General features: G+C 42.2%; 1 protein-coding gene across 2 annotated transcripts; it reads left to right on the forward strand.

Moving 5' to 3' along the window:
* The first annotated feature begins 31 nt into the window (after positions 1–31).
* Positions 32–26315, forward strand: fam169b (family with sequence similarity 169 member B). 2 transcript variants are annotated; one of them, XR_014620738.1, is made up of 10 exons: positions 32–221; positions 891–1027; positions 3471–3573; positions 7542–7627; positions 11794–11977; positions 14827–15009; positions 21400–21528; positions 22355–22425; positions 25426–25575; positions 25682–25811. XR_014620738.1 is itself a non-coding variant. In XM_084335375.1 (9 exons), exons 1-9 carry the CDS (start codon positions 176–178, stop codon positions 26021–26023), a joined length of 1281 nt encoding a protein of 426 aa, XP_084191501.1. In that variant the 5' UTR covers positions 32–175; the 3' UTR covers positions 26024–26315. The 2 variants fall into 2 exon arrangements, 1 of the variants encoding a protein (XP_084191501.1); XM_084335375.1 differs by lacking the exon at positions 25426–25575 and having other exon boundaries at positions 25682–26315.
* Positions 26316–27097: the final 782 nt, after the last annotated feature.

Genomic DNA, 27097 nt, shown 5'->3' on the forward strand with positions numbered 1-27097 from the left:
AACAATCCAAGATGGATTCAACAACAAAACACAGCTGAGAAGTTATGGAGTTTGGTTGTACCAGAGACATGTCAAACATCTGTGTTTGTACGCGCAGAGCTGTTTTCACAGGTGTATCATGAAACAGTAAATAGATGCGCATCATATTAGAAAAGCCCACTAGTAAGTGGTCGCAATGGAGGTCGCCCACGCTGTCCGTTCAAAGTCCACCTGTAGTGCAGGTAAGGCTCAATGTCGGCTGATGATTTGTCATTGTCTGCTGCCTTAAAACTATATATAAAAAAAAAGACAACATGAACATTTAGGAGCAAAATGAGTTATTAATCTGTTACACAGTATGATCTACTGTAGTAGTAGGCGGACTAATTCCTGGAGTAGCTAATACGTTAAATTTAATGTAACCTTTATTAACCCCTGGGGGAAATTAATCCTCTGCATTTGACCCATCCTAACTATTAAGGAGCATGCATGTATTTTGGTGTGGGATTAAAACCCATGCAAACTCCACACAGAAAGCCCCCCAGCTGGTCAAACCCCTGCTCCTGTTGAATCCAGGACCTTCTTGCTGTGAGGCAACAGTGCTGACATCATTCAGTGCTGACCACTGTGCCACAGTACCGCCCCAAATAATCCACCAGAGACAGATCCATGAATCATATTGGGTCCAGACTCCAAAAACCATAAGTTACTTACAAAACCCTGGCTTTTAACTAGGCCAACTGGTTCTCAACCCTCAAGTCTCCGGGACCGGGACCTCCATCTGGAAGGACTTTGGTTGTTGGATGATGTGATTACGTCCCCCAGGTGGAGAACCACTGAACTAGGCTATTTGCATTTTATAAAATCCAAATAATGTGAAATTATGTGGAACGAATGCTTTTCTCCCCTAGAAGCCGTATATCCCATAGACCTGTGGCCTGCTGTGGACCACAGCACACTGACCTCAGCCTCCAAGGAATGTCCCTCTTCTCCGGAGCCAAACACTCGTCATGAAGAGACGTGGTTCAAACCATCATGTCTCTCAAAGGTGATTATTATAGCTTTGGACGGTATATTATTATAGCTGACACAGATACTGGTAGAGGGTTCAGGCCTGATACCAGGCTCAATTGACCCATTTCAAATCCCAGGCAGCGACAGTTGTGATTGGAGGATGGAGAAAAGAGGGTGGGGTTTGAGATGGGTCGATTAGGGTGTCACGGTAACGGGAGTGTTTCCTCCGACATCAAGAATCATGTGCATCAAGAGTGACGTGCAACATTGCAAGATTCATAGCAAAGCAAATAGTGGTTTTCTGGATTTTTGACATGCAGAGCGATGTTAGATCTAATATCTAATGATATAAACGGATCACACAGTATGTTTCAGTGTGTTCAGTAAAAGCAGGAACTGATCGGATCTGGACTCTATCAGCACTCGGAATCAGTGTCTCTTATCATAACACTTTCTTCAAGATTCAAGATTCCCAAACTTGATTGTCCATAAATGCAAAGCGCTAATAGAAACATGTATTTCGCTGGTGCATAGCTCACGTAGAGATACAATACAATACTTTTAAAAACATCAAATGCACATAAAAGACAAGACACTATATGTATTAAAATGTCAATGCGGTTAAAAGGCAAGATGCATTAGAAAGTGGTGTGCCAAACAGGCACAAGAAAAAAAGTAATACTAAATAATATAAAAAGTGCTCTAAGCCAGCTCAGCTCAGCTCAGTAAGTCCGTAAATTCCTCCTTAGTGGCTGTTGAGCTGCGTGATGGCAGTGGGGATGAAAGATATTTGAAGACACAGGCCCTCTGATTACACCTGATTACCTTGTCTCAGAAGAGGTATGATCTCTCCACACACAAGCACACATGAACACACACACACACACACACACACACACACACACACACACACACACACACACACACACACACACACATACTCACTTGCACCCTCTCACACACCCCACACACAAATACACTACAAAAATGTTTCACTTTAAAAACATAACTGTATATTATTGTATATAGCTTAGCATTGTATTTTATTCTCATTACTTTGATCATGTCTATTCTATTTTATTATTTGTATTTTTGCACAATCGAGGCGGGCATGGCCACCTTCATTTCACTACATGTCTCGTGTATGTATGTGACAAATACAACTCTTGAATCTTGAATCTTGTATGAAGGCGGTTTGTCATCGAGGGATTTCGTTGGCCTTTCCGTTGACTGCGTTTGCATGATGTTCTGAGAGCTGGGTCCATGCGCGCCCTATGGTTCTGGTTCCCCCGGTTGACCACTCTGGAGAGTTTGGCTTCGCTCCTCACGGACACGTACCCTCTTTAATGTTCTCATTTCTCTTTCATCATATTCTGTGACTTATTTTTGTTGACATTTCCTTCTTTGATCTACGAGGAAAGCCCATGGTTTTAGTTGTTATTGGCCAGCGCTCACAGATGGATTCATTTCCTGAATACGTTTTGTCTTCAGTTGTACAGTGGACGGTATAATGTAAAAGACACACACACACATCTCTGATGGGATTTAAATGTCCGGGTCACAGGAAATATCAGACTTCAATGTGAGATCGGCTGCCAGATCAGGAGGGCCAAGGGACCAAAGGGACATGGGGGTAGGGGCCAGATCTGGAAAGCCAAGGGGCCAAAAGGACATGGGGGTAGGGGCCAGATCTGGAGGGCCGAGGGGCCAAAAGGACATGGGGGTAGGGGCCAGATCTCGAGAGCCAAGGGGCCAAAGGGACATGGTGGTAGGGGCCAGATCTGGAGGGCCAAGGGACCAAAGGGACATGGGGGTAGGGGCCAGATCTGGAGGGCCAAAGGGACATGGCTGTAGGGGTTGTGGGCCAAATAACTAGACCGGGAATCTTCAATTAATTATTTTACAAAGGCAACAAGTATATTATAGAATGTCTTATGTGTTTGTTCCTGGTAATAACCAGGCTATTTCAAAATATCTCTTTTCACTAGTCTGTGGAAACCTTTTGGATGGAGGGCCAAAAACAATGTCATGGAGGGCCCAATGTGGCCCATGGGCCCTGCTTCAGGTGGCCCCGTGACTGTCTGTCTGTCTATGTATCTTTCTATCCTGCCTGTCTGTCTATGTAAATACATATTTACTAACTAATAGGCATGGAAATCTTTAGGAGAAAGACTAGGCAGTCATTGAATTGGCAGCTAATGGGGATCCTAATAAAGCAAACAAAGATGATTTCAACTCATTGGGTCACGAAATCGATTGTTGATTCATCACGATTATTTAGGCAATTCAATAGATTAGATCCTAGATTGCTGTTAACATTTGTGTTACAACGTGTATGTATTGTGCTGGGATTTATTAGTTCTAAGGTCAGGAGAAAGTTGAAACCATACTGGTTCATTTGGAATTCATTTTTAATCTTTGATGATAAAATCCCCCACACAACCCCACTAACTAACCACCATCTTCTTGTGGGTCAGGTGGAGGTGACAGGAAGTAATGTGAGCAGGCTGCTGCTGTTTGGTGATGACCAGCCAGGGTGCACCCTCCTGGCTCTGCATCCACCTGCTGAACCTACACACGGTTAGAATAACTACCTACTAGTGCTGCTATTTCTAGTACTATTACTGTTACTATTACTACTTCTACTGCTACTATTACTACTTCTACTGCTACTATTACTATTACTATTACTACTTCTACTGCTACTATTACTATTGCTATATATATTACTATTACTATTGCTATTACTACTACTACTACTACTACTACTACTACTACTACTACTACTACTACTACTACTACTACTACTACTACTACTGTAGTACTGCTATTTCTATTACTATTACTACTACTAGTGCTGCTATTTCTATTACTATTACTATTGCTATTACTATTGCTATTACTATTACTACTGCTACTATTACTATTTATATTACTATTGATATTACTATTACTACTAGTGCTGCTATTTATATTACTATTACTACTGCTACTATTACTACTACTACTGCTACTATTACTATTACTACATCTACTGCTACTAGTACTATTACTACTACTAGTGCTGCTATTTCTATTACTATTACTACTACTAGTGCGTCTATTACTACTACTAGTGCTACTACTGCTACTATTAGTATTACTACTACTGCTACTATTACTACTACTACTACTACTACTACTACTACTACTACTACTACTACTACTACTACTACTACTGCTATTACTACTACTACTACTACTACTATTGCTACTATTACTAATGCTACTACTACTACAACTATACTACTACTACTATTGTACTATTATTATTACTACTACTACTACTACTACTACTACTACTACTACTACTACTACTACTACTACTACTACTACTATTATTAGTACTACTACTAGTACTAGGCTAGTACTACTACAATATATGAACATAATAATAAGCATGAACATAATAAATACAGCAACCAGATTCAAAATATAAAAAACGGACTTGTCATGTTATCGTGTAGTAGGAAAAGTGAGAAGAAGAAAAAAAAAATACAAAATACATACTCTAGGTTGAATGCAACAATAAACATTTATGGCTGAAGTGAGTTCTGGCAGGACACTCATGCGAGCTGTGACAGCTTAGCTGGCGCTCCATCCTCCCAACTACACTGATTTGCCAAGTGTTGCTGCTGCTGTACCCTAGGGTTGCACGATACACCAATCTTAAAAACAGTTAAATACTAAATTGTATTCGATACTTTTGGAATAATAGCCTGATTATTTTCTATGAGTTGAGTGGATGCGTGACCGGAGCAGTGTATGTATCAATAATTTTATTATTTTTCGTTTCAACAGCATCAAAATATTATTAATTAAAACATTTCCATGTTCTCTCATCTAATATTACATACATTCCATTACTTTTCCTCATATTTTAGGATTTTGCCGTGCGATTGCTTTAGAACCGGTATTGCGATACTTAGGCTGATATCGGTATCAAAGTCAAAATCTTGGTATCGTGACGACACCACCACCACCCCTGCCTCCACCTGGTTTGGTTCTACTCTGTATTGTATGCAACTACCTAAGGGCGTGTTCACACCTACCCTGTTTGGTCCACTTTAAGTGGACCATGGTCCCTTTAGCTCAATAGTCCGTTTCGTTTGTACAGGTGTGAACACAAACCGAACAATTTTGAGGACCAAACAACCGAACCATGGTCCTCTTGAAAAGTTGGGACTCGGTTCGTTTCAAAGTGGACCATGGTGCGTTTGCTGTTGGTGTGAACGCAATCGAACTTTATATAGTACCTAATCTAGAGCAAATGAGTGACAGCGCCAAGTGACAGCTTACGCGCGACCCAACTCAAATGAATGACAGGCGCGCGGTCTCGGTCTCTCGGTCTCTCTCTCTCTCTCTCTCTACTCTCTACTCTCTACTCTCTACTCTCTACTCTCTAGTCGACTTGCGCCGCGCTCGTAATGACAGTATCTCTCTCAACTGTTTACGTTTGTGAGTGGCTATTTAAACATTACATCACGCGCAGGAGTGGTTTGTGACCAATAAACCATGCCTAGGGGTGGTCGTTAGACCCCCCTAGGCATGGTTTATTGGTCACAAATCACGACTACAAGTGGTGTAAAGCTTTTATACAACTGCCAGATTCATCCAACCTTATTTCTATACAATAAACACACATTAATCGAAGATTTATTGAAAAAACCATCCGCCAGAAAAAGTAGTTCCCACAACTACAAAAAAGACAAGTTGCCTCCACGTGGAAGCAGCTTGAAGTGCATCCAACCAAACTAACACATCCAACTGTGTATTATTGGAATGATTGAGAGAAGTTGCCTCATGTGGAAGCAGCTTGAAGTGCATCCAACCAACTAACACATCCAACTGTGTATTATTGGAATGATTGATTGAAAATGTTATTACCAGATACAGAATGGGTACAATACAGTACGGCTCAATACACACAATTGTTAAGGGAATGCAGACCTACTTTCCATAGAACTTCATTCTTAGATGCTTCTATATAAAGTAGGTAAAACAAATTAAAACGTTTTCTTTGCCCTATAGGAAAAAAACGTTTTCTTCGCCCTATTTTTTTATTTATTTCTTTTAGCCTAAACTTAACCAGTTGGAAACCAGGGGTACAGTAATAAAATTAGCAATCAACCAATCAATCAATTCAATAGACCATGCTCACTTAAAACAGCGCTGCTTCTCTCTCAGTCTGACTCCCCCGCTGTTGCAGACAGGAGTGTGTGTGTGTGTGTGTGTGTGTGTGCGTGTGTGTGTGTGTGTGTGTGTCACAGTGTGTGTGTGTGTGTGCGTGCGTGTGTGTGTGTATGTGTGTGTGTGTGCGTGTGTGTGTGTGTGTGTGTGTGTGTGTGTGTGTGTGTGTGTGTGTGTGTGTGTATGTGTGTGTGTGTGTTTGTGGGTACGCCAGCGTCGGACAGTGTGAGAGAGAACGCTGCAGTCAGTAGAAAGTAGGAAGGAAGAAATTTAAATCAATCAATTAATCAATCAATCAATCCGCGATTTTTCTTTTGTTCTAGATTGACTCAAGACCCATCAATTACATCATCCAACATTGTTTAAAGGACTAACACATTCCCCTTGACAGAATCGCTTCATATTTAGTCGTTATGGTGCTTTCAACATAACCATTTGTTGTCCGCAATCTTGTTTTCTCCCGGAGTGAGCCGGGGAGTGATATGTGATTCGGTTGTGGGCGGGTCCTGAGCCCAGGACCGTGGATTGTTGCCAATAAAGACGTGTAAATGGCCAATCAGAATCGAGAAATTTGCATGCCGTTGTATAAAGTCCAATAGATGAACGACTTGGCGACTGTATGTAATTTGTTTAGAAATTAGATCCGCACCAAAAAGGGTAGTGTGAACGCAGACCAAAATCAAACAATGTATCATTTTCACATTTGGTCCACCAGAAAGTCCGGACTATCCACGGATAGTCCGGACTTTCAGGTGTGAACACGCCCTTAGTGTTGTACTCTGTATGTTACATGTATGCTGTAATGTTATCTTCTGTGTGTACGCTGTTGTGCTTTAACCTCTCTTGCAGCAGGGAGCACAGTAGAACCGGCAAGACGAGAGTGATTCCTGACAGAAAGATAATTATATAAAAGCTAGTCATGCGTTATTTAAACAGGGTTCACACAGGGTCCTTGAAGTGCTTAAAGTTCTTGATTTTTGACCAAAAAAGTCGAGGCCTGGAATTCCTTGAAAACAGCTAATTGTTTAACAAGGTGCTTAAAAAGTCCTTGAAATTCAAATCAACATTCAACGTTTTGTTCATCCATAATACACATTTTCAGAATCAAGAATTATCTTTTTTATTATTTAAAGTGTAACTAATTGTCGGAAATTGGTTTTAAGCCATAAATATTTTTTGTTTATGATGAATGAATTGTATCCTTTTAAATGCCCTTTTAAAATGAAAAATAGTGGTTGGGAAAGTCCTTGAATTTCATTTAGCAATGTCTGGGAACCCTGTTTAAAAGAGGTGTGGGCTTTCTGCCTTGTCCCCTTTAGTGGAGGCCCTGTACCTGCAGGGGAGGTGGTGGTTGGTGGACGACGTCCTGAGGACCTCCAGGAAATCCAGGACCGGTCTTCTGGAGGTGACCTTGCTTTTGCACGCAGCTTTACAAAGACACAGTTATTCTCTGGAAAGTGACACCAAGATAATCAAGACAACATTTACCGGCCATTTATCATGCATTTGTGTGCATGCATGCACATGTTATACCACAGTTAGTTCCAACCACGCATTGCGATTGGCCGATTCCAATGAGTGCAATAATCTCATCTGATAATGAGCTCTTGAACGTGCAGTTCCTCATGATAATGAACTCTTGAATGTGCAGTTCCTCGTGATAATGATGTTAATGAACTCTTGAATGTGCAGTTCCTCATGATAATGATGATAATGAACTCTTGAATGTGCAGTTCCTCATGATAATGATGATAATGAACTCTTGAATGTGCAGTTCCTCATAATAATGATGATAATGAACTCTTGAATGTGCATTTCCTCATGATAATGATGATAATGAGCTCTTGAACGTGCAGTTCCTCATGATAGTGATGATAATGAGCTCTTGAATGTGCAGTTCCTCATAATAATGATGATAATGAGTTCTTGAATGTGCAGTTCCTCATAATAATGATGATAATAATAATAATAATATAATAATAACTTTATTTGTATAGCACTTTTCATACAGAGTTCAAAGTGCTTCACAACAGTAAAAAATACAGGCATAAGCGAGCATAAAAAGATAGACAGGTAGAATCACAGTGTTTCACATTAGGATCTAGCATCCCAATAGGCTCTCCGCTTACAGTTTTCAGTAACACAAATAGTAAATTTTTTTTTAAATGATTCAGTTTAAAAATAGTAAAAAAAAAAAAGAAAATTATTAAATAGAACGGACATAAAAAATACAGGCATGAGCGAGCATAGCAAGATATGGCAAATCATAGTGTTTCACATTAGGATCTAGCATCCTAATAGGCTCTCTATTCAGTAATACTCCTGTAATTCAAATAATAAAAATAGTTTAAAATTATTCAGTTTAAAAATAGTCATCAGTAAGAAGTAAAAAGTGCAATAACCGACACATGAATTTGATAGGCAGTGTAAAAGAGTAGGCAGGGTAAGAATAAATACAAGTTGTGTCAGGATATCCCTGATGTTTCCTCTTGCCACTAGGTGGTAGCAGATATCTATCAGTGAAATGCCTGAGCAAAGAGATAGGTTTTAAGCTGTCTTTTAAAGATGTCTAGCGAGTTGGCTTCCCTGATGTTTTGGGGTAGTTTGTTCCATAGTTTTGGGGCATAGTTGATAAAGGCTGCATTACCGATCCTCTTTTGACTGCTTCTGGGAGCCTCTAGTAGTCCAGCAGCTGATGATCGCAGTGTTCTTGCTGGTGTGTAATTTATTAGAGTGTTGGCGATGTAGCTAGGTCCCTGTCCATTTAGAGCTTTGTATGTAAGGAGAAGGACCTTAAAGTCAATTCTAAATGTTACAGGAAGCCAGTGTAAAGCGGCTAAGACTGGACTAATGTGCTCTCTCCTTTTGGTTCTAGTTAGCAGTCGGGCTGCAGAGTTTTGGATTAGCTGAAGCCTCTCTGTGGTTTTCTTAGGGAGACCTGTGAAAAGTGCATTACAGTAGTCTAACCGGCTAGATATGAATGCATGAATTAGCTTCTCAGCATCGTTCTGATTAATAAATGGTCGTACTTTTGCTATATTTCTGAGATGGAAGAACGATGTTTTCGTCACTTTGCTAATATGAGAATTGAAGTTCAGTTCTGAATCTATGATAACCCCAAGACTAGTGACCTCAGATTTGATCCAAGGGGTTAGTCCCCCCAGGTTCTTTATTAATGTTTCTTTTTTAGTTTTGGAGCCGATAATTAGAATTTCAGTTTTGTTCTCGTTTAGTTTCAGGAAGTTCTTACTCATCCATTTATTTATTGCCAGTAAGCAGTCTGTAATGGAGCTAATCGCTGTATCATTTGGTTCAGCAGATATGTACAGTTGTGTATCATCCGCATAGCTATGGAAATCTACATTATGTTCTCTGATGATATCACCCAGCGGTAACATGTAAAGGGAGAATAGTAAAGGACCTAAGCAACTCCCTTGTGCAACTCCATAGTTGTTGTCGTATATATCAGACATGTGATCTCCTAGTTTAACATAGAATTTCCTCCCTCTGATGTATGTTTTAAACCAGCCTAGCACATGGTCTGAGAAACCGACATGGTTTTCAAGACGATCGATTAGAATATCGTGATCGATTGTATCAAATGCTGCACTGAGATCTAACAGGATAAGGATGGAGATCTTATTCTCGTCAGAGTTTAGTCTGAGGTCACTGATTATTTTGGTGAGGGCAGTTTCAGTGCTATGATATTTTCTGAATCCTGACTGAAATTCTTCTAAGATGTTGTTTTCTTCAAGAAAGGAATTTATTTGAACTGAAACTATCTTTTCAAGTACTTTACTAATGAATGGTAGGTTGGATATTGGACGATAATTTGCCATTTCATTACTATCCAAGTTAGGTTTTTTTAGTAATGGCTTTACAACTGCTGTTTTAAAGGCATCCGGGAAAATACCAGTCCTAAGGGAAGTGTTTATGATATCTAGCACAGGGCTTGAAACACTATTAAATACCCGTTTGAAGAAAGCTGTAGGTATAGGGTCAATGTCTGAGGTGGAGGAGTTACATTCTGAGACAGTTTTGCAGAGTACATCTAATGTGATGCATGTGAAACTTCTCATGGTTACATTGCACGGTTTGCCGCAATCAACTTTATTTCCATCATGAGTAATGCTGGCCCTGATCAAGGTTATTTTGTTGTTAAAGAATAGTGCAAGTTCTTCACACTTAACCGTTGATGACTGAGGAGGTGTAGGGGCAGTGTTGAGTAGTACATTAATAGTGGAAAAGAGGATTCTGGAGTTTCCAGCATTTTCTGTAATGATTTTAGAGAAGTAATCTTTCCTTGCTAAGCGGATGGTTTTATTATAAGCAGTTAAAGCATCTTTGTATATATCACAGCATATGGTGGTTTTTGTTTTTCTCCATTTTCGCTCCGCTGCACGACATTTCCTTTTTTCTTCGTTGACCGTATTATAGTTTAACCAGGGCGAGGCTCTAGTTTTCTTCTTTTTCGTTTTTAATGGGGCGACAGAATTTAATATATAGATGACATTGCATCATTGAGATTTTCTACCATTTCATTTAGAGAGCTGTCATGATTGTGTGGTTCATGTAGTCTGATAAGATCAATGAACTTTGATTCAGCTTTGTCGTTTAGGAGCCTCTTTTTAACTATGATTTATTTTTTTGTTTTAGTAAGGGTTATTTGAGTATCAAAAAATATACAGTGATGGTCGGAGAGAGGTAATTCAGTTATTGAGATATTTGTTATGCTTAGCCCAGTTGTTGTTATAACTAAGTCTAGTGTATTCCCAAGCCGGTGAGTTGCATTTGTTATATGCTGTATTAGGTCAAAGCTATCCAGCTATAATGAGCTCTTGAATGTGCAGTTCCTCATGATAATGATGATAATGAGCTCTTGAACGTGCAGTTCCTCATGATAGTGATGATAATGAGCTCTTGAACGTAGTTCCTCATGATAGTGATGATAATGAGCTCTTGAATGTGCAGTTCCTCATAATAATGATGATAATGAGCTCTTGAATGTGCAGTTCCTCATGATAATGATGATAATGAGCTCTTGAACGTGCAGTTCCTCATGATAGTGATGATAATGAGCTCTTGAACGTAGTTCCTCATGATAGTGATGATAACGAGCTCTTGAACGTAGTTCCTCATCCTTATTTCATTTAATTTATTTGTTTATTTGGAAGGGACAACATGTATTAATGGACAATACATATAATGCACTGTAAATACACAGGATTTAGCAAGCTTTCAATTGAAAGCTATCCGGCTGCAAGCTAGCCTAGTTTAGCACAAATGAATGGAAGCGGATAAGGACCACTAGCCCAAAACACCTCTCCCGGAATTCTAAGCTAGGCTAGTGGTCCATAACCGCTTCCATTCATTTCTACTAAGCTTGGCTAGCTCGCAACTGGATAGCTTTCTGCTGAACACACAGAGAGTAAATTGGTATCTATCTTCTTGTCTGACTCTGGAGAAGACGACAAGCGACGTTTCCCATAATGTTGGCATATTCCTTTTAAGTATTGGGTAAATAAATATGAAGTCAGTAGGGGGGGTAATGTAAAAGCTGTTCTCCCCCAGGTGCAGTCGGCGATGGAGAGGGTGATTCTGTTCCTGCTGAGCCAGGTGGTGGAGAGGCGCCCGGGGGAGGAAGAGGAGGAGGAGGAGGAGGAGGCGTGGTTCTCCCCTCACCCCAGGACGGAGCGCGCTAAGCTGCTGTGGTGCGACGGCAAGGCGGTGGGCTTTTACACCGTCAAGCAGAAAGGTGAGGAGGAGAGAGGGAAGATATAAGAGGAGGAGAGATGGAGGGAGGAGAAGGACGAGGTGGAGGAGGAAGGTGAGAAGAAGAGGGTAGCGTGGAGGAGGAGGGAGAACACAAAACCTTGGACATTTGGCTACATTCACAGACTGTCGGGGTTCGCACAAGGTCCTCGAAGTGCTTAGAGTGCTTGATTTTTTACAAAAAAAAGTCAAGGCCTCGAATTCCATGATTTTTTTTAACAAGGTGCTTAAAAAGTCATTGAAATTCAAATCAACCATTCGCATTGAATGTTTTGTTCATCCATGATCAAATTGTTCTGAATCAAGAAATCTTTTTTTTTGTTCTGTTTTAATCAAATCTGACGAGTCGCTGTCTCGCTTGCTCCAACTGCTTTTCCTCATCTATTCGCGTGTGATGCTCTAGCTTGCTCTAGCTGGCAAGCAGGCCAAGAAGATGCTTAAAGAAAACAGCATTTAAAAGTGAATTGTATCCTTCGAGTGACATCCTTGAAAATTTTAAATAGTGCTTGGAAAAGTACTTAAAAGTCCTTGCATTTCATTTAGCAATGTCTGTGGGAACCCTGGACTGTAGGTAAAAGTGGCCCGAATCTGATTAATTTTGCTCTTATGTGACTCAGATCTGTTTTTTTTTTTTTAACAACAGTGTGAACGGCACAAAACACATGGAATCTGATCTTTTCATTTCTGATTTGGGCCACTTCCATAATATGTGGTCCTAAATCAGATACAGGTCCAGTATCTGACCCGCAATGTGACCCGCAGGTTAGTTCAGGAGCGTGACCAGTTCACACTGGAATCTGATACTGGCCACGTTTTTAAAAGGTTATGTGAACAGCCAAACAAAGAAAATCCGATCTGAGCAATAAATGTGAATTAATAAGGCTTGCAGTGTGAATGTAGTCTCATGATCATGTCTTTTTCTGCTGTCTCCATCTGTAGCCAATAGAGCAGCCAGAGAATGGCCGGTTGTGCACATAATGATGATATGATATGATATGACATTTATTTATATTGTGCCCCTCAACCAATCGCCCCAGGGTGCAGCCCGGGAAAAAACAGAAAGACAGGAACAATAAGAAAACAGAAAAAATACCTGCAGGCCAACCAAGCAGACAGAGAACAGATGGACATAATACACCAGTTATACTACAACACAAAACTAGCCCATGGATTTTTTAATGGCGAAAAGGTGGGTTTTGAGCATGGCCTTAAAAGTCCGTAGAGTGCTTGCATATTTTATGTTTAGTGGGAGCTTGTTCCAGAGTTTCGGCGCTGCATCTGCGAATAATGTTGATTTATGCATTATGACTGTTATACTAACGGCATACTCCGAGGAGAGAAGGTTTCACAACGGTACATGAAACCACAGGTTCCAGGGGGACTTCGGACCTCCTCTTGCCTCTGAGTCACTGAAAACCTCTGTCTCTGCTCGCTAACGTCAAATTGTAATTATTCCGAGGTTGTGCTTCAGTGTCCCCGGCCAGGTTGTGCTTCAGTGTCCCCGGCCAGGTTGTGCTTCAGTGTCCCCGGCCAGGTTGTGCTTCAGTGTCCCCGGCCAGCGGTGCAGATCCAGTACACCCAGTGCCCTCTGGAGCCCTGTGTTCCTTCAAAGCCTCAAGAGAAACGGCCTCAAATCACTAAGGCTGAGACGATATGCCATTTGGAAGAATCGATAAATCGGGACAAAATTATGGATAAATATAGATTTTTTTAATAGTTATTTTGCATGTAAAAAAATATTCTTAATAAAAGAAATTATAATTTAAATACTTTTTTCTTAAAAAAAAGAAATAAATATTATTTAACGTTAGTTCGTGTGGGTGTCACATGCACTCACTGTAGTTTGTGTGATGCTGTAGTTTGGCCACGACACACGCGAACTAACGTTAAATAATGTATTTATTTATTTAGTATTTAAATTTGTATTTATTATTAAAAAAAATTACACATGCAAGAAAAACGATAAGTGATGCCACTTATCGATTTCACGCAGTTATCGATAATTAACATCGATAAGTGCTCTCAGCCTTACAAATCACTGATATTAGAGCAGTGAACCGCTGCTGTCAGACGACAAAACCTCATAACGAAGGTTATCCATATAGTTATATGAATTATGGCGAGCGCTCTGCTCTATTGGAACTGTCCCTTTATCATATACTATCATGAAAACTTTCAACCACATGTACGCTCCTCACCTGCCTGGCCACGCCCACATCCGCTCATACATAAGCGGGGCCATGATTAAAGGGACAGTTCGAATAGAGCAGAGCGCAAAGCCATAAATGAAATATAACAAAAACTTGTGAGGAATTGGAAGAAAAACAACTTCGCTGACCTTTTCAGATTCGACACCTTGTGTATTTCTGATGTTATACATTGGGTTTTGACTTTTGAGTGGGTTGCACGGTCCTTACTGTAGGTTAAATTCAAGTAAAACAATCAAAATGGACAGAATTGGACATATTGTGCAAGGTTTTTCGCCAATAGCAGGAACATGCTCTGTTGGGCTACTCAGCCCTTGTCGAAACCCCCTGCATGCAGTGAGCTACAGAAGTATTTGGACCGCAACACTGTTTTTCTTTTGTTTTTAAACGTATTGGATCCATATTGTTATTACTTTGGATATAAAACGAGAAACGATGGACTGTCAGCTTTCATTTAAGTGTGTATATTTCAGATGCATATTTTACTACATCACTTTTCTTGAACGTGGTTCAACCCATTCCCGAGTGCCAAGGCATTATTATATTGTCAAAAGTCCACTTCTCTGACTTTTAGTTGGATTCCACTCTGCTGTGCTAATGTTTTGGGTTGATCTGTGTTTTGTAGGCAGTTTGTGTGATGGCTGCACCAGTCAGAGCTACCTACTCCCTGTCCTGGACACGCTGCTGGTGAGGAGGTGCAAGAGGCGGTGCGGCCTGGGACTGCAGATGCTGGAGGACTTCTGTTCCTCCTTCCCCAGAGAGGAGGTGCTGGGAGTCAGTCACCCCTTATCTCCCAGCATGGTGGGAGGTTAGTTAGGCCCCCCAAGAAATGTTGTGCCATTTTCTTCATGCATTCACATTCCTATTTCCTTCCTTCCTTCCTTCCTTCCTTCCTTCCTTCCTTCCTTCCTTCCTTCCTTCCTTCCTTCCTTCCTTCCTTCCTTCCTTCCTTCCTTCCTTCCTTCCTTCCTTCCTTCCTTCCTTCCTTCCGTCCTTCCTTCCTTCCTTCCTTCCTTCCTTCCTTCCTTCCTTCCTTCCTTCCTTCCTTCCTTCCTTCCTTCCTTCCTTTGTCCCTCTTAACATAATCCCTTTACCACAGTCAATGATCACAGGAATATGAACAACCAACGTGTTGATTGTCCACATTCTCTCTGTTGTACACAATTGGTTGAGAAAGATAGCCATGATAATCTCAATTTGGTCGAAGGGGAAAACCATTCATATAGAATCTGGAGCCGCTTCATAGAGAATTCATTAGGAATTCGACTCTTGTAGATGCCTGAGCTGCTCCATAGAAAATGCCTTGGGAAAGACGGTCGAGATGACTGTGAGAGGATCCAGGAGTGTTTTCTGGTAGAGATGACTGAGGATCCAGGAGTGTTTTCTGGTAGAGATGACTGAGGATCCAGGAGTGTTTTCTGGTAGAGATGACTGAGGATCCAGGAGTGTTTTCTGGTCGAGATGACTGAGGATCCAGGAGTGTTTTCTGGTCGAGATGACTGAGGATCCAGGAGTGTTTTCTGGTAGAGATGACTGAGGATCCAGGAGTGTTTTCTGGTAGAGATGACTGAGGATCCAGGAGTGTTTTCTGGTCGAGATGACTGAGGATCCAGGAGTGTTTTCTGTTAGAGATGACTGAGGATCCAGGAGTGTTTTCTGTTAGAGATGACTGAGGATCCAGGAATGTTTTCTGTTAGAGATGACTGAGGATCCAGGAGTGTTTTCTGTTAGAGATGACTGAGGATCCAGGAATGTTTTCTGTTAGAGATGACTGAGGATCCAGGAGTGTTTTCTGTTAGAGATGACTGAGGATCCAGGAGTGTTTTCTGTTAGAGATGACTGAGGATCCAGGAGTGTTTTCTGTTAGAGATGACTGAGGATCCAGGAGCGTTTTCTGTTAGAGATGACTGAGGATCCAGGAGTGTTTTCTGGTAGAGATGACTGAGGATCCAGGAGCATTTTCTGGTAGAAATGACTGAGGATCCAGGATCCAGAGAACAGAACTTACAGAACCCAAAGTGCTTTACAAGCATAGGAATTAGAAAGCATGTGTACAGTCAAAAAAGAAACGATTCAAGCAAAAAGAAAACGGATTCGATGCAATTAAAAGCCAAAGAAAAAAACATGGGTTTTTAGTCACTTAACTCATTCACGGCCAACCACGACTATAGTCGTGTTATCTCGCCAGCGTTTGAGCGCCAAAACCCGAGTATAGTCGTGTTTTCGATAATTTCTTTTCATTTTTTTTTATCTACTTTTTCTCCTTCCCAATTTACCTATCGTGCCAATTCTCCCTCCCCTGTCCTGATCGTTGCTCACATGTGCCCCCCACTGGCCGGTCGTAGGGAGGATAGAAGCCCATCACATGTCCCCTCCGATACATGTGGAGGCAGCCAGTCACATCTTTTCACCTGCCAGCGCGAACTCTCATTGGCGAGGTGTAACGTGTGGGAGGCTCACACTGCCCCTGCCATTTTCCTGTCTTTGCTGTGCAGGCGCCCTGACCGACCTGTAGGAGTCGCTGTTTACAACGATCAGACTACCACCCATCGACTCCCCTCCCACTGGCTCTGCCAATTGAGTCAGTATGACGGCCGGCCCAAGCCGGAGGCAACGCTGACAGCCGGATTCGATACCGGTGTCTCTTGCGTTGGTGACGAGTGCAATGTCCGCTGCGCCACCCAGCTGCCCTGTTTTCGATCATTTTCATAGTTTTTTCTTTTATTCCACCTTGATCCTACAATGATTTCATATCGATCCAGCCGATCAACGTATGTAGTATTCAAAACGAATGCCATTGCTGGCGATCAGAGCATCAAACCCCCCCCCCCCCCCCCTTGATGCACTCATGATGAAACAATACCTATTATATACCTTTGATTTGGAAACAGCAGCGTGTCCAGGCGAGCAACGCAAATGTTTTTAGCAAAATTCACATATCGCTCAATAACGCCGCTTCCAGGAATTTGCCAGGATCACTCTGAAACTACAATATTCAACACGGGATAACACGCAAACGTATACATGATCAAATTAACTATTTATTTTACATGTTGGACTGTCAAATGAGTATAGTATTGTCTCCATAGCTAGAATATAGAATATAGATATAGCCCTACAAACATTGTGACGCACATCTTTTAAAGCGTGGCCCATTGAATACAAGGATGGATAAAACGGCTGGCGCTGAAAGTGTTAAAAAGCATCAGCTGAGTCTGCTTCTTTTGACATACAGTAAACAGGAATTGTGTTACACTTTATCGAGACCAACATAGCAAATGCTTGATGACCTTTAGTTTTGACCGAGGGATGGCCAGACTCAGCTGATGAAGACTCGGGTCAAAGGAATGCAGGGGGCATGACATCCGAGAAATGGAATTCATTTCAACGGAATGTACAACCTGTTGCTAGGAAACCGCTTGGAATTCAGTTGAATTGCTAATATTACTGTCAGGAAACCAAGAAAGCTGTTCTAGAAAGCTGGTACCGTTTATGTTTGTTTTGCGACCGCTGATAGCGCGGGTCAGCGAGACAAAGCTACAGGCTAATGTTTTCCTTCCGATATGAAAGACTGCTTACAGATCAGATAATGCAGTTTGTTTTGCTGCCTGCGGTGCAGATGTTGTGACAAAAACTGTCTGAAAAGATGTTTATTTATCAATGGTTTATTTGTATCCATTAATACCAGGCTGCATTCTATGAAAGAGAAGCCGTTCTAGTCCTGATCTCGGCACCATGGATGGATTATGCCTCTATGGGCAAGAAGGTGCTATGGACCCTCCTGTCCCTCTGAGGACAAACATACAGTAACTAGGGGGGTCCGGAGTCAGGCTACCCTGGGAAGAATCTCTTTCTAAACACAGCTCTAGAATACTAATTTCTAGGGGTGTAAATATTTGACCGATTCGATTACGATTCTTCAGGCAACGATTCAATGCATCTTGAAATATCTTCATTTGACAACGATTCGATACATTTTCGAGTTAATTCCCACAAAAAAAAATGTATACACAAATGTGGCTGGGGGAACTGATTCAGTTAGCATGAATGGACTAGGTCAATAAAAAATCTACCTATAATAACAATTTCAAATCGATGCAGTTGAATCGTCACCTTAGGATCGATGCATTGCGGTGTATCGATGCATTGTTACACCCCTACTCATTTCTAATGCCTTTTGATGGATATCTGATGAAACGGATTCTATGCTGGGGTCAGTTTAAAAACTTTCAATTGAACTCATGCTTGCATGGGCACATAATCCTGTTGAAACTAAATTAATGAAATTATGCAATTAATCTACACACAGCGTTATATGCTCTGCTTGGTGCCAGGCGTTGGTGCCAGTTCTATTGAAGCCTATATTCAAATTCGAAATATACCAGCTATCTGACAAATATATCAAACGTTAGCTAGTTAATAATTAGCAGATGATTCTGACTTCCGGGTTATTAACCTGACGAGGAGATCCCATTCAAGTTTCAACTCAATGTCGGCCGAACTGAAAGTGTCCACACTTGGCACTAATGTGAGTTCATGCGCTACACAAATATTGTATATGACCCTTCCTTCTTTTATAGTTTCCTTGATAAATCTGGGACTTTCGGGGGGGCCTTAGATGGTCTGCACCATGGGTCGCTTCCAAATGAGAGAGAGAGAGAGAGAGAGAGATTTCTTTTTTTTGATTTTAGAAAAACATTTATTTACATATTTCTCATTACAATGTACAATGTGTATGTCAATACAATTAAAAACAACTAACTACACATTATATCGGGCAACATGTGTCCCCATCACACTTAAAACCACATGAGATCTCACAATAAAAAAAATGCTAAAATACACCTGTCCGTCTGCAACACAACAAAAAAACATTGAAGCTCCACCCAAACAAAAAAATATCCATACTCCCATTCAACACATAATATGTCATCAAGAACAACATATGAGCAACCCAAAAAGGTCCTGTCAGTCCATTTGTGTCAGTTTTTATATCCAGCTCATGAAAAAAAAGATCCCCTTCATCAGGACCTTCCGTTCCACCGACATAATCCTGCAACAGGTATTGTTCCCCGACGCTCCGCGCTTCAGTCCAATCGTCCAGACAGACCCTGTTGTGACAGGCCGTCCTCAGCCCCAATAAAGAAGCCACTTCCTCTGACCCGGCTACATTCACACCATCTTTCAGTGTCATTGTCCCAACTGCTTGCAGACACTGTCCAAGCCCAGGTCTACTCCCTTCCTGAATGTCCAGCCGGGCTCCACACATCAGAAGCTCCATTATCATGGTAACACTATATTATCCATTTTTCTGAGCTTCTGCATAATCTTTCTTAGTCTAAAAACTTCCTGGGAAGTGTACCCCCCACAGTTCTTCGACCTCATTTGAGTCCTTGCTGAAAAAATAAACATCTCCAAATCTTCAAAAAAATCTTCCACTTTGACACTTCTCAAATTTTTTGTTGTGTGCAGGAACTTCTGTATCTGCCTGACTGCATAACATTTTTTCCGTTGTGAATCAGACACTTGAGAAGCATTTGGGAACTCATCTTCCTCAACACTTGAGATGTCATCCCCCCATTGTTTTTCAACTTCATCCTCGTCCATACTGGACTGAGAGGAACCTGTGTCGTCTATGATCAAACTTGTCACTATTTTTTTATCCTGAGAGCCCACCCCTCCATCACTTCCCACCACGCCATCCACTGTCTGACTGTGTACATTGTCCACCACATTCAAATGTTCCCCTATTACTTCACTCGTCAAATTTTTTTGATTCCTTTTTTTACCCTGACGCAGTGTTGGGCTTGGGGGGACAAAAAAACCTCTGCTCTCCTCTGTTACCTCGCCACTTGTTGAAGGGGGGGCAGCATCTCTGATTCCCACCTCCTTACCTACACAACCACTGGTTGAGGGGGGAACAGCGTCTCCCACTCCTCCCTCCTCTGTACCTGCACCACCCGCACCACCCCCTGTTATCCCACAGTCGCCACTAGTTGAGGGGGGGGCAGCTTCCCTCACTCCTCCCTCCTCTGTACCAAGGCTCTGCTTCGTACCTGCTACACCGGTTCTGTGGCCCTGCAGCTGAATACTATCTGCTGCGCTACTGTCGGTCTGCAAAAGGACTCTATTTACATTGCTGGCGTTCTGCAGCGGGACCCTGTTGTCGTCACCGCTCTCTGCTGCGCGCTGCACCACTCCCCCCTCCTCTGTACCACTACCTGCGCTGATCTCAGCCCCGCGCTCCTCTTGGGGGGGCTGAGGCGGAGGTCGCCTTGCCCCTCTCCCCGCACAATCGCGGGAGATATGACCGAGTTCCCCGCATTTGAAACACTTCCCCGAATTACCAGAACTCACAAAAACCACATAATCAAACTCATCAACCTTTATCTTAAAAACCAACTCGAGCTCCTCTCCGCTGTTATTTAGAATCATTAAAACCTGTCGCCTGTGTGAGACAACATGCTTTAAAAGCGGAGATTTACATCCCGACGACATTTTTCTTATAGGGGAAATTATCTTCCCATGTCGTGCTAGTTGACTTCTCAATAGTTCATCACTGATGAACGGCGGAACGTTGGAAATAAAGACATTTCTGCCTGGTGTGGAGAGCGGCTCTACAGAAAGAAAAGCCCTGTCAACACTTATCCCCGATTGAACCAGTGTGTGCACCTTGTCCAACGAGTCAAGAAAAATCACTACTCCTTGATTCATCTTCGCAGCTGATTTAATGCTTTTATGTCCAACAATACTTCTAACTGCCAAACTGCAGTCCTCTACTGATACATTAGGAACAGATATCTTAATACCATGCTTTCTACCAATTTTGGAAAAGTCCATATTGGCGTCTGACGTCATCCAGCAGCACAGCCTGGCCGATGCGGCCAAACAAACAAAACACTCCCACTTAACCCTATACACACCAAAACACACAGCAACCCAACACTACACTATAATACAATATCCCATAAACAAATTAACAAAATAGACAGATAAAGATAGAAAAAAAACTCACTACACCTCCAACCTCTCCAACCTCTCCAATCTCATTCCCAGCATGCACCAAGAGAGAGAGAGAGAGAGAGAGAGAGAAAGAGAGAGAGAGAGAGAGAGAGAGAGAGAGAGAGGGGGGGGCTTGCTGTACTGTGTGTGTGTTGTCCAGAGAGAGTGCTTGATGTCTTGTGTGTGTTGTCCACAGTGTGCAGGAAGTACCTGCTCCTCCATGAGGCCCAGAGAGAGCGCCTGTGTGAGGCGGAGGCTCCCGGAGGCTGGGCCCAGAGGAGGAACATCTGGCTGGGCCTCCAGCTGGGCCGCTACGCTCCTCGCGGTAAGGTCCAGGACGTCAGCTGTTGCAAGCCAACGCGTTTGATTTCATTCATTTGAAACACTGGGAAGCGGCCAGTTCCACCCCCGACAGATGTGACAAAGAGCCCCGGTGAAAGAAGCCAGGTTTCTGTCCCGGGTTCACCGCGGTGCACGCCGTCAGGCAGTGGTGGAAAGTAACTAAGTACTTTTACTCTAAGGACTGTACTTAAGTAAAGGTGTTGAGCTACTTGTACTTTACGTGAGTATTTTCATTTTAGGGAACTTTATATTTTTACTCCACTACGTTTCAAAAGAAATATTGTACTTTTTACTCCACTACATTTATCTGAACCCATCAGTTACTAGTTACTTTGAAGAAAAAAAATTGCATAGAAAACATGGCAAAAATGTATGAAGATTATGTACCACTTTAACCTTTAATCATCAGAGCAGCATAACTGGACCACACACCAATTTAACATAACTTTTAGAGGTCAATGGATCGAGGATTGCATGCTCCCAAGCACTGCAATACACAAACATTATGTAGAATGCATACTTTTACTTTAGATACTTAAGTACATTCAATAGCAAATACTTCTCTACTTCTACTTAAGTAGAATTTGAATGGAGGACTTTCACTTTTACCAGAGTACTCATTTATCTGGGTACTTCTACTTTTACTTAAGTAAAGGACTGGCGTCAGGGTTCCAAAACAAATAAAAGGGAAGGAATGCTTTGTCCCGTGGGGACAAAAAAACAAAGCCACGGTCTTGGCCCACGAGGGCTGCGCCTGCTGGGTTTGTTACAGTCCTCTTATTGTTGTGTGTGACCCTCCTTGTATCCAGGCGTAGAGGAGCAGAGCCGTCCTCCACTGAGGCAAGCAACAAGGACCGAAGAAGAGGACCGGTCTCACAAGGTTAAGATCTTATATAGATCTTGTATAACACTAACACAGCCATGGAGAAAATGCCACTAATTCCCACCAGGAACGGGTCAGACGACCCGACAGCTTATATGAGAAATATGAGAAAAATAAACAGTGTAAACTATATAATTACCTCTGAATATAACAATATGAGGTTTACCACAATGAAATGTAGGTTTGAGTGACATAAAAGTGCTGTGACTTTCGTCTGTTCCAACGGCTTATATGTGGAATAACGTTCTAATTACATTTTCCTGAAGTCATTTAGAAATGTCTGAAACCGTGCCAGATAAAACAGGTACTTTTAGGAAAAGTCATTCAGTGACAGAGCTGGAGCTCGACCGAGTGACGAGGATACATTTATTGAAAATGCTTAGGGGTCATGTGACCCCTTGTCGGCTGTGCTAGTGTTAAGAGAACAGAGGGTCTAAAAGTGACAGTTCATGATCATCAAATAGTCTCATTGGATGTGAAGCTATTAATCAAATTGACCTGATTTACAAGTGGCATTAAGCATGCATTAAAGCATTCCGTCTCCAGACGGATTTCCGTCAATTTGATTGGGGAGATCCGTCCATTTGATTCGCAGTCTGACGGAAGTATTTGCATGATTTGTAGATGCATACAGATTGAAACAAAATTGAGCCAATCAGAGGCGCCAAATATGGAAAAGGGCTTTTTTTTCCTATCGCGCCAAGCAGTCATCATCACTCAGCGACTCGAGAGACAGGTCGCCTTTTTTGCAGCCTCACGCGTCAACTGCTTGTTTACCAACGTCACAGCCACCACGCTGCTTGCACTCGCTGCTATATACCGATTAGCTAACGTTAGCTTAATAGCGTCTGTTAAATGGAAGGAGTAAGCCGGCCACTAAAAAGAGAACCCACCGCGGGGTTCTCAGATGAAAAGGATCAGCGGGACCACCTAACAAAAAGTTTCGAGAGAGGACGTTTGAAGAGACTGGCTAGGCAGCGCTACTGGGGGCTGTAGTGGTGAGTTAACTTGTTCCGTGTGCCGCAACGATGTCAAAAAGAAAAACAGAAACAACACGTTTGTCATTGTCGTGTTACTTCACAGTACAATATGTGAGTCCCCTGCTGTGGTTGTGAGTATACGTTTATTAGCTTAACTCCGTAGCAACATCACACAGGTGTATCTGTAGACAGTCTCCTCCCCACCGTATATATTCTCTCTGTCAGGATCTATGGGTAACATTACTGTATATTTGCATATCGTATATGTCACAAATGTAACAGTACTATATACCTGTAGTATGTCCCTATGCCATAAATGTCATGATGTCAATGTCATGCATGTCATAAATGTCACTGAATTGAAAATGGGGGACCCTGATGATGTAAACAAGACAAACGTCTTTCTCTGGTCTGCATCCCCTTAACAATTGTGTGTATTGAGCCATACTGTATTGTACCCATTCTGCAATCGGTTAAATATTGATTGATTGTTATAACGGATTGCAGAATGGGTACAATACAGTACAGCTCAATACACACAATTGTCAAGGGGTTGCAGACCAGAGAAAGACTTTCCTCTTTACATCAGGGTCCCCCATTTTCAATTCATCATAACATATATGACATACATGACATACAGATAGATAATACTGCTACATCTATACATTTATGACGTACCAGATTTACACAGTATTGTTTGTGATACAATAAGAGTCTAAAAAAGAGAGCATATACATTTGACGAAGAAACTGTACATTGGAGGAGGTTGGGTGGAGGGGGGGGGGGACTGTACATTGGAGGTGGTTGGGGAGGGAAGGGTTGGGTAGGCGGGGTGGGGGGGTAACTGTACATTGGATTATCGACGAAACCGAAACAAGTAGGCTCCCTTAAAACGCCAACGCTATTAAAAAGAAATACAGTGGAGGTTAAAATAAGAATATGACTTGGCCTGAAAAAAAATTCAGTCAGGAGATTTTTTTTTGCTTTAATCCCTGCATTAAGGCAAAGACACCAACCTGTAGAGGTCAGACTGTCATGTCCAATCCCCATGTTATCAGATTCACTTGCAAATCCTTTCTCAGGAATCTGTTTGTATATTAAAGGAGCACTTCACTGATTTTCAACCATAATCACAGACAGGTGGGCGGCTGGGTGGCGCAGCTGAGATTACGCTCGTCACCAATGCAAGAGACTCCGGTCTCGAATCCCGGCGTCAGCATTGCCTCCGGCTTGGGCCAGTCGTCATACTATCTCAATTGGCAGAGGTAGCGGGTGGAAGTTGATGGGTGGGGATTGGACGTTGTGGACAGCGACTCCTACAGGTCGGTTGGGGGACGCCTGCACAGCAGAGACAGGAAGTAGAGGGGGTAGTGTGAACCTCCCATGCGTTACACCTCGCCACTGAGAGTCCGCGCTGTCTGGTGAAAAGATGCGACAGGCTGCCTCCTCGTGTACCTCCCTACGACCGACCAGTGGGAGGCATAGTCGAGCAACGTTCAAGACGGGAGGGGAGAATTGGAAATACAAAATTGGGATGGGAGAAAAATAGAAAAATAAGGAGAAAAAGTGGATAAAAATAAAACATAATCACGGACAGGACATATGTGACAATCTGACACGTAACTCACAGACGAGAAATTTTTCCTGGTGACATCACAGAGAGGAGCGCAGACCTGTAGCGAACCACGGACACTATTTCCAGTACTGTATATTTGTATGTCTTGTATGTCATAAATGTCATGATATATGTATATCTGTATATCGTGTATGTCATAAATGTCATGATATATGTATATCTGTATGTCGTGTATGTCATAAATGTCATGATATATATCTGTATATGTATGTCATGTATGTCATAAATGTCATTATGAATTGAAAATGGGGGACCCTGATGTAAACAAGACAAACGTCTTTCTCTGGTCTGCATCCCCTTAACAATTGTGTGTATTGAGCCGTACTGTATTGTACCCATTCTGCAATCTGTTAATAAAAATTGCAATCAATCAATCCTCAGCTACTCTCAACTGTAATAGACCCAACTCAAGGCCAGTCAAAGAAGCGGTTGAGAGAATGGCATCGCTAGAGGTCTGCTCTCCTCTCTGTGACATCACCCAGAGGCGACGTGGCTGAGCTCCGTGTCCGATGATCACATCGCGGCAGAACGGTGGGATTAAGGCTGCAAATCGGCAAAGTGCCCTTTTAATTAAAACGACAACTGTGACTCAATCATCATAATCCAATGTAATCACTTGTATCCTTTACCTAAAAAGCTGCCCTGTGACTCCGGACCGGCTGCTGTCGCGTCAGAGAACCCATGGGACGTTCCCGCCCAGAGACCCCGGCTGAACCCGTCCGACCCGGGCATCGAGAGTGGTAATACAAGCCGAGCAGGAAGTCCCCTGTGTGAGGAGTCCTCCAGAACACCGTGTAGCCCAGCAGCCCGTTCTGATCTAGTCCCAGACCCAGGGCCGCTGCCCGGGATACTAGACTCTGTCTCTTCCAGAGCGGGACCCGGGATATCGGACAGTGCCGACCCACTGGGACCAAGGAGACGGACCGGGGAGACACTTAGGGGAGCTAATTCTAAACGAGTCAGAAGGTCGTTGGATTAAATTCAACCTTTGGACACAGACAGGGGCCTGACCGACCCAGAGAAGACAGCCATTAGGATAACATCCTTATGCATGCATAGAAAAGGACACACACACAAAACATTTTGGGCCTATTTGTCCCGCTCATCATATGAAAGTAGACAATTAATAGACCTAATACAATGCAGGCAATAGACACATCAGACACATTTTCCAAATAGCCTATTCTAAATGAATGCATGCACAGAAATAGTATGGAGGAAATTATGGAGAAATAAACGTTTGTTCAAATACAAGTTATTGTGGGGTAAAAGGGTACAATAATTTCTTGTAAATATTTTTTTATTAAACTTGTATGCAATAACCTGTTGTTGTTTTTTACCTGTTGTTGTTTTCTACGTTTATTCCACATTATGTGCGGGCTCATTTTTATCTTCTCACGACCACAACACCAGAGGGAGTTCCACAAATCATGTGCAACCCAGATTCGACACAAACAAGGGACTAAACTAAACACGTTTCGCAATTATGCCACAACAATGTGGAACGCCCTACCCACAGCCGTAAGAAAATGTGAATCCCTACCCACATTCAAAACCGCTCTCAAAGAGCACCTACGGGAGGCTGCAATTCGAAACTGGCCACCGTAAATGTCCAAACCCCCCCTCCTAATGGACAGTCTCCTCCCCACTGTATGTATATATTTTCTCCCACCCACCCACCCCCTCCTAATGTACAGTCTCCTCACCATCATATTTTTCTGTTAGGATCTCTGGTATTGGGTAACAGTAATGTATTGCATATCGTATATGTCACAAATGTAACAGTACTATATATACAGTACATGTCCCTATGTCATATTTGTCATGTATATTGTGTATGTCATAAATGTCATGAATTGAAAATGGGGGACCCTGATGTAAACAAGACAAACGTCTTTCTCTGGTCTGCATCCCCTTAACACTTGTGTGTATTGAGCCGTACTCTATTGTACCCATGCTGCAATCTGTTAAATAAAGTTTTCATTCATCAACCATTAATTCATTAATTCTCATGTCATGTACCCATTCTGCAATCTGTTAATAAAGTTTTCAA

The sequence above is a fragment of the Notolepis coatsorum genome (genome assembly GCF_963971535.1).
Source record: "Notolepis coatsorum genome assembly, chromosome: 18".
NCBI lineage: Eukaryota > Metazoa > Chordata > Actinopteri > Aulopiformes > Paralepididae > Notolepis > Notolepis coatsorum.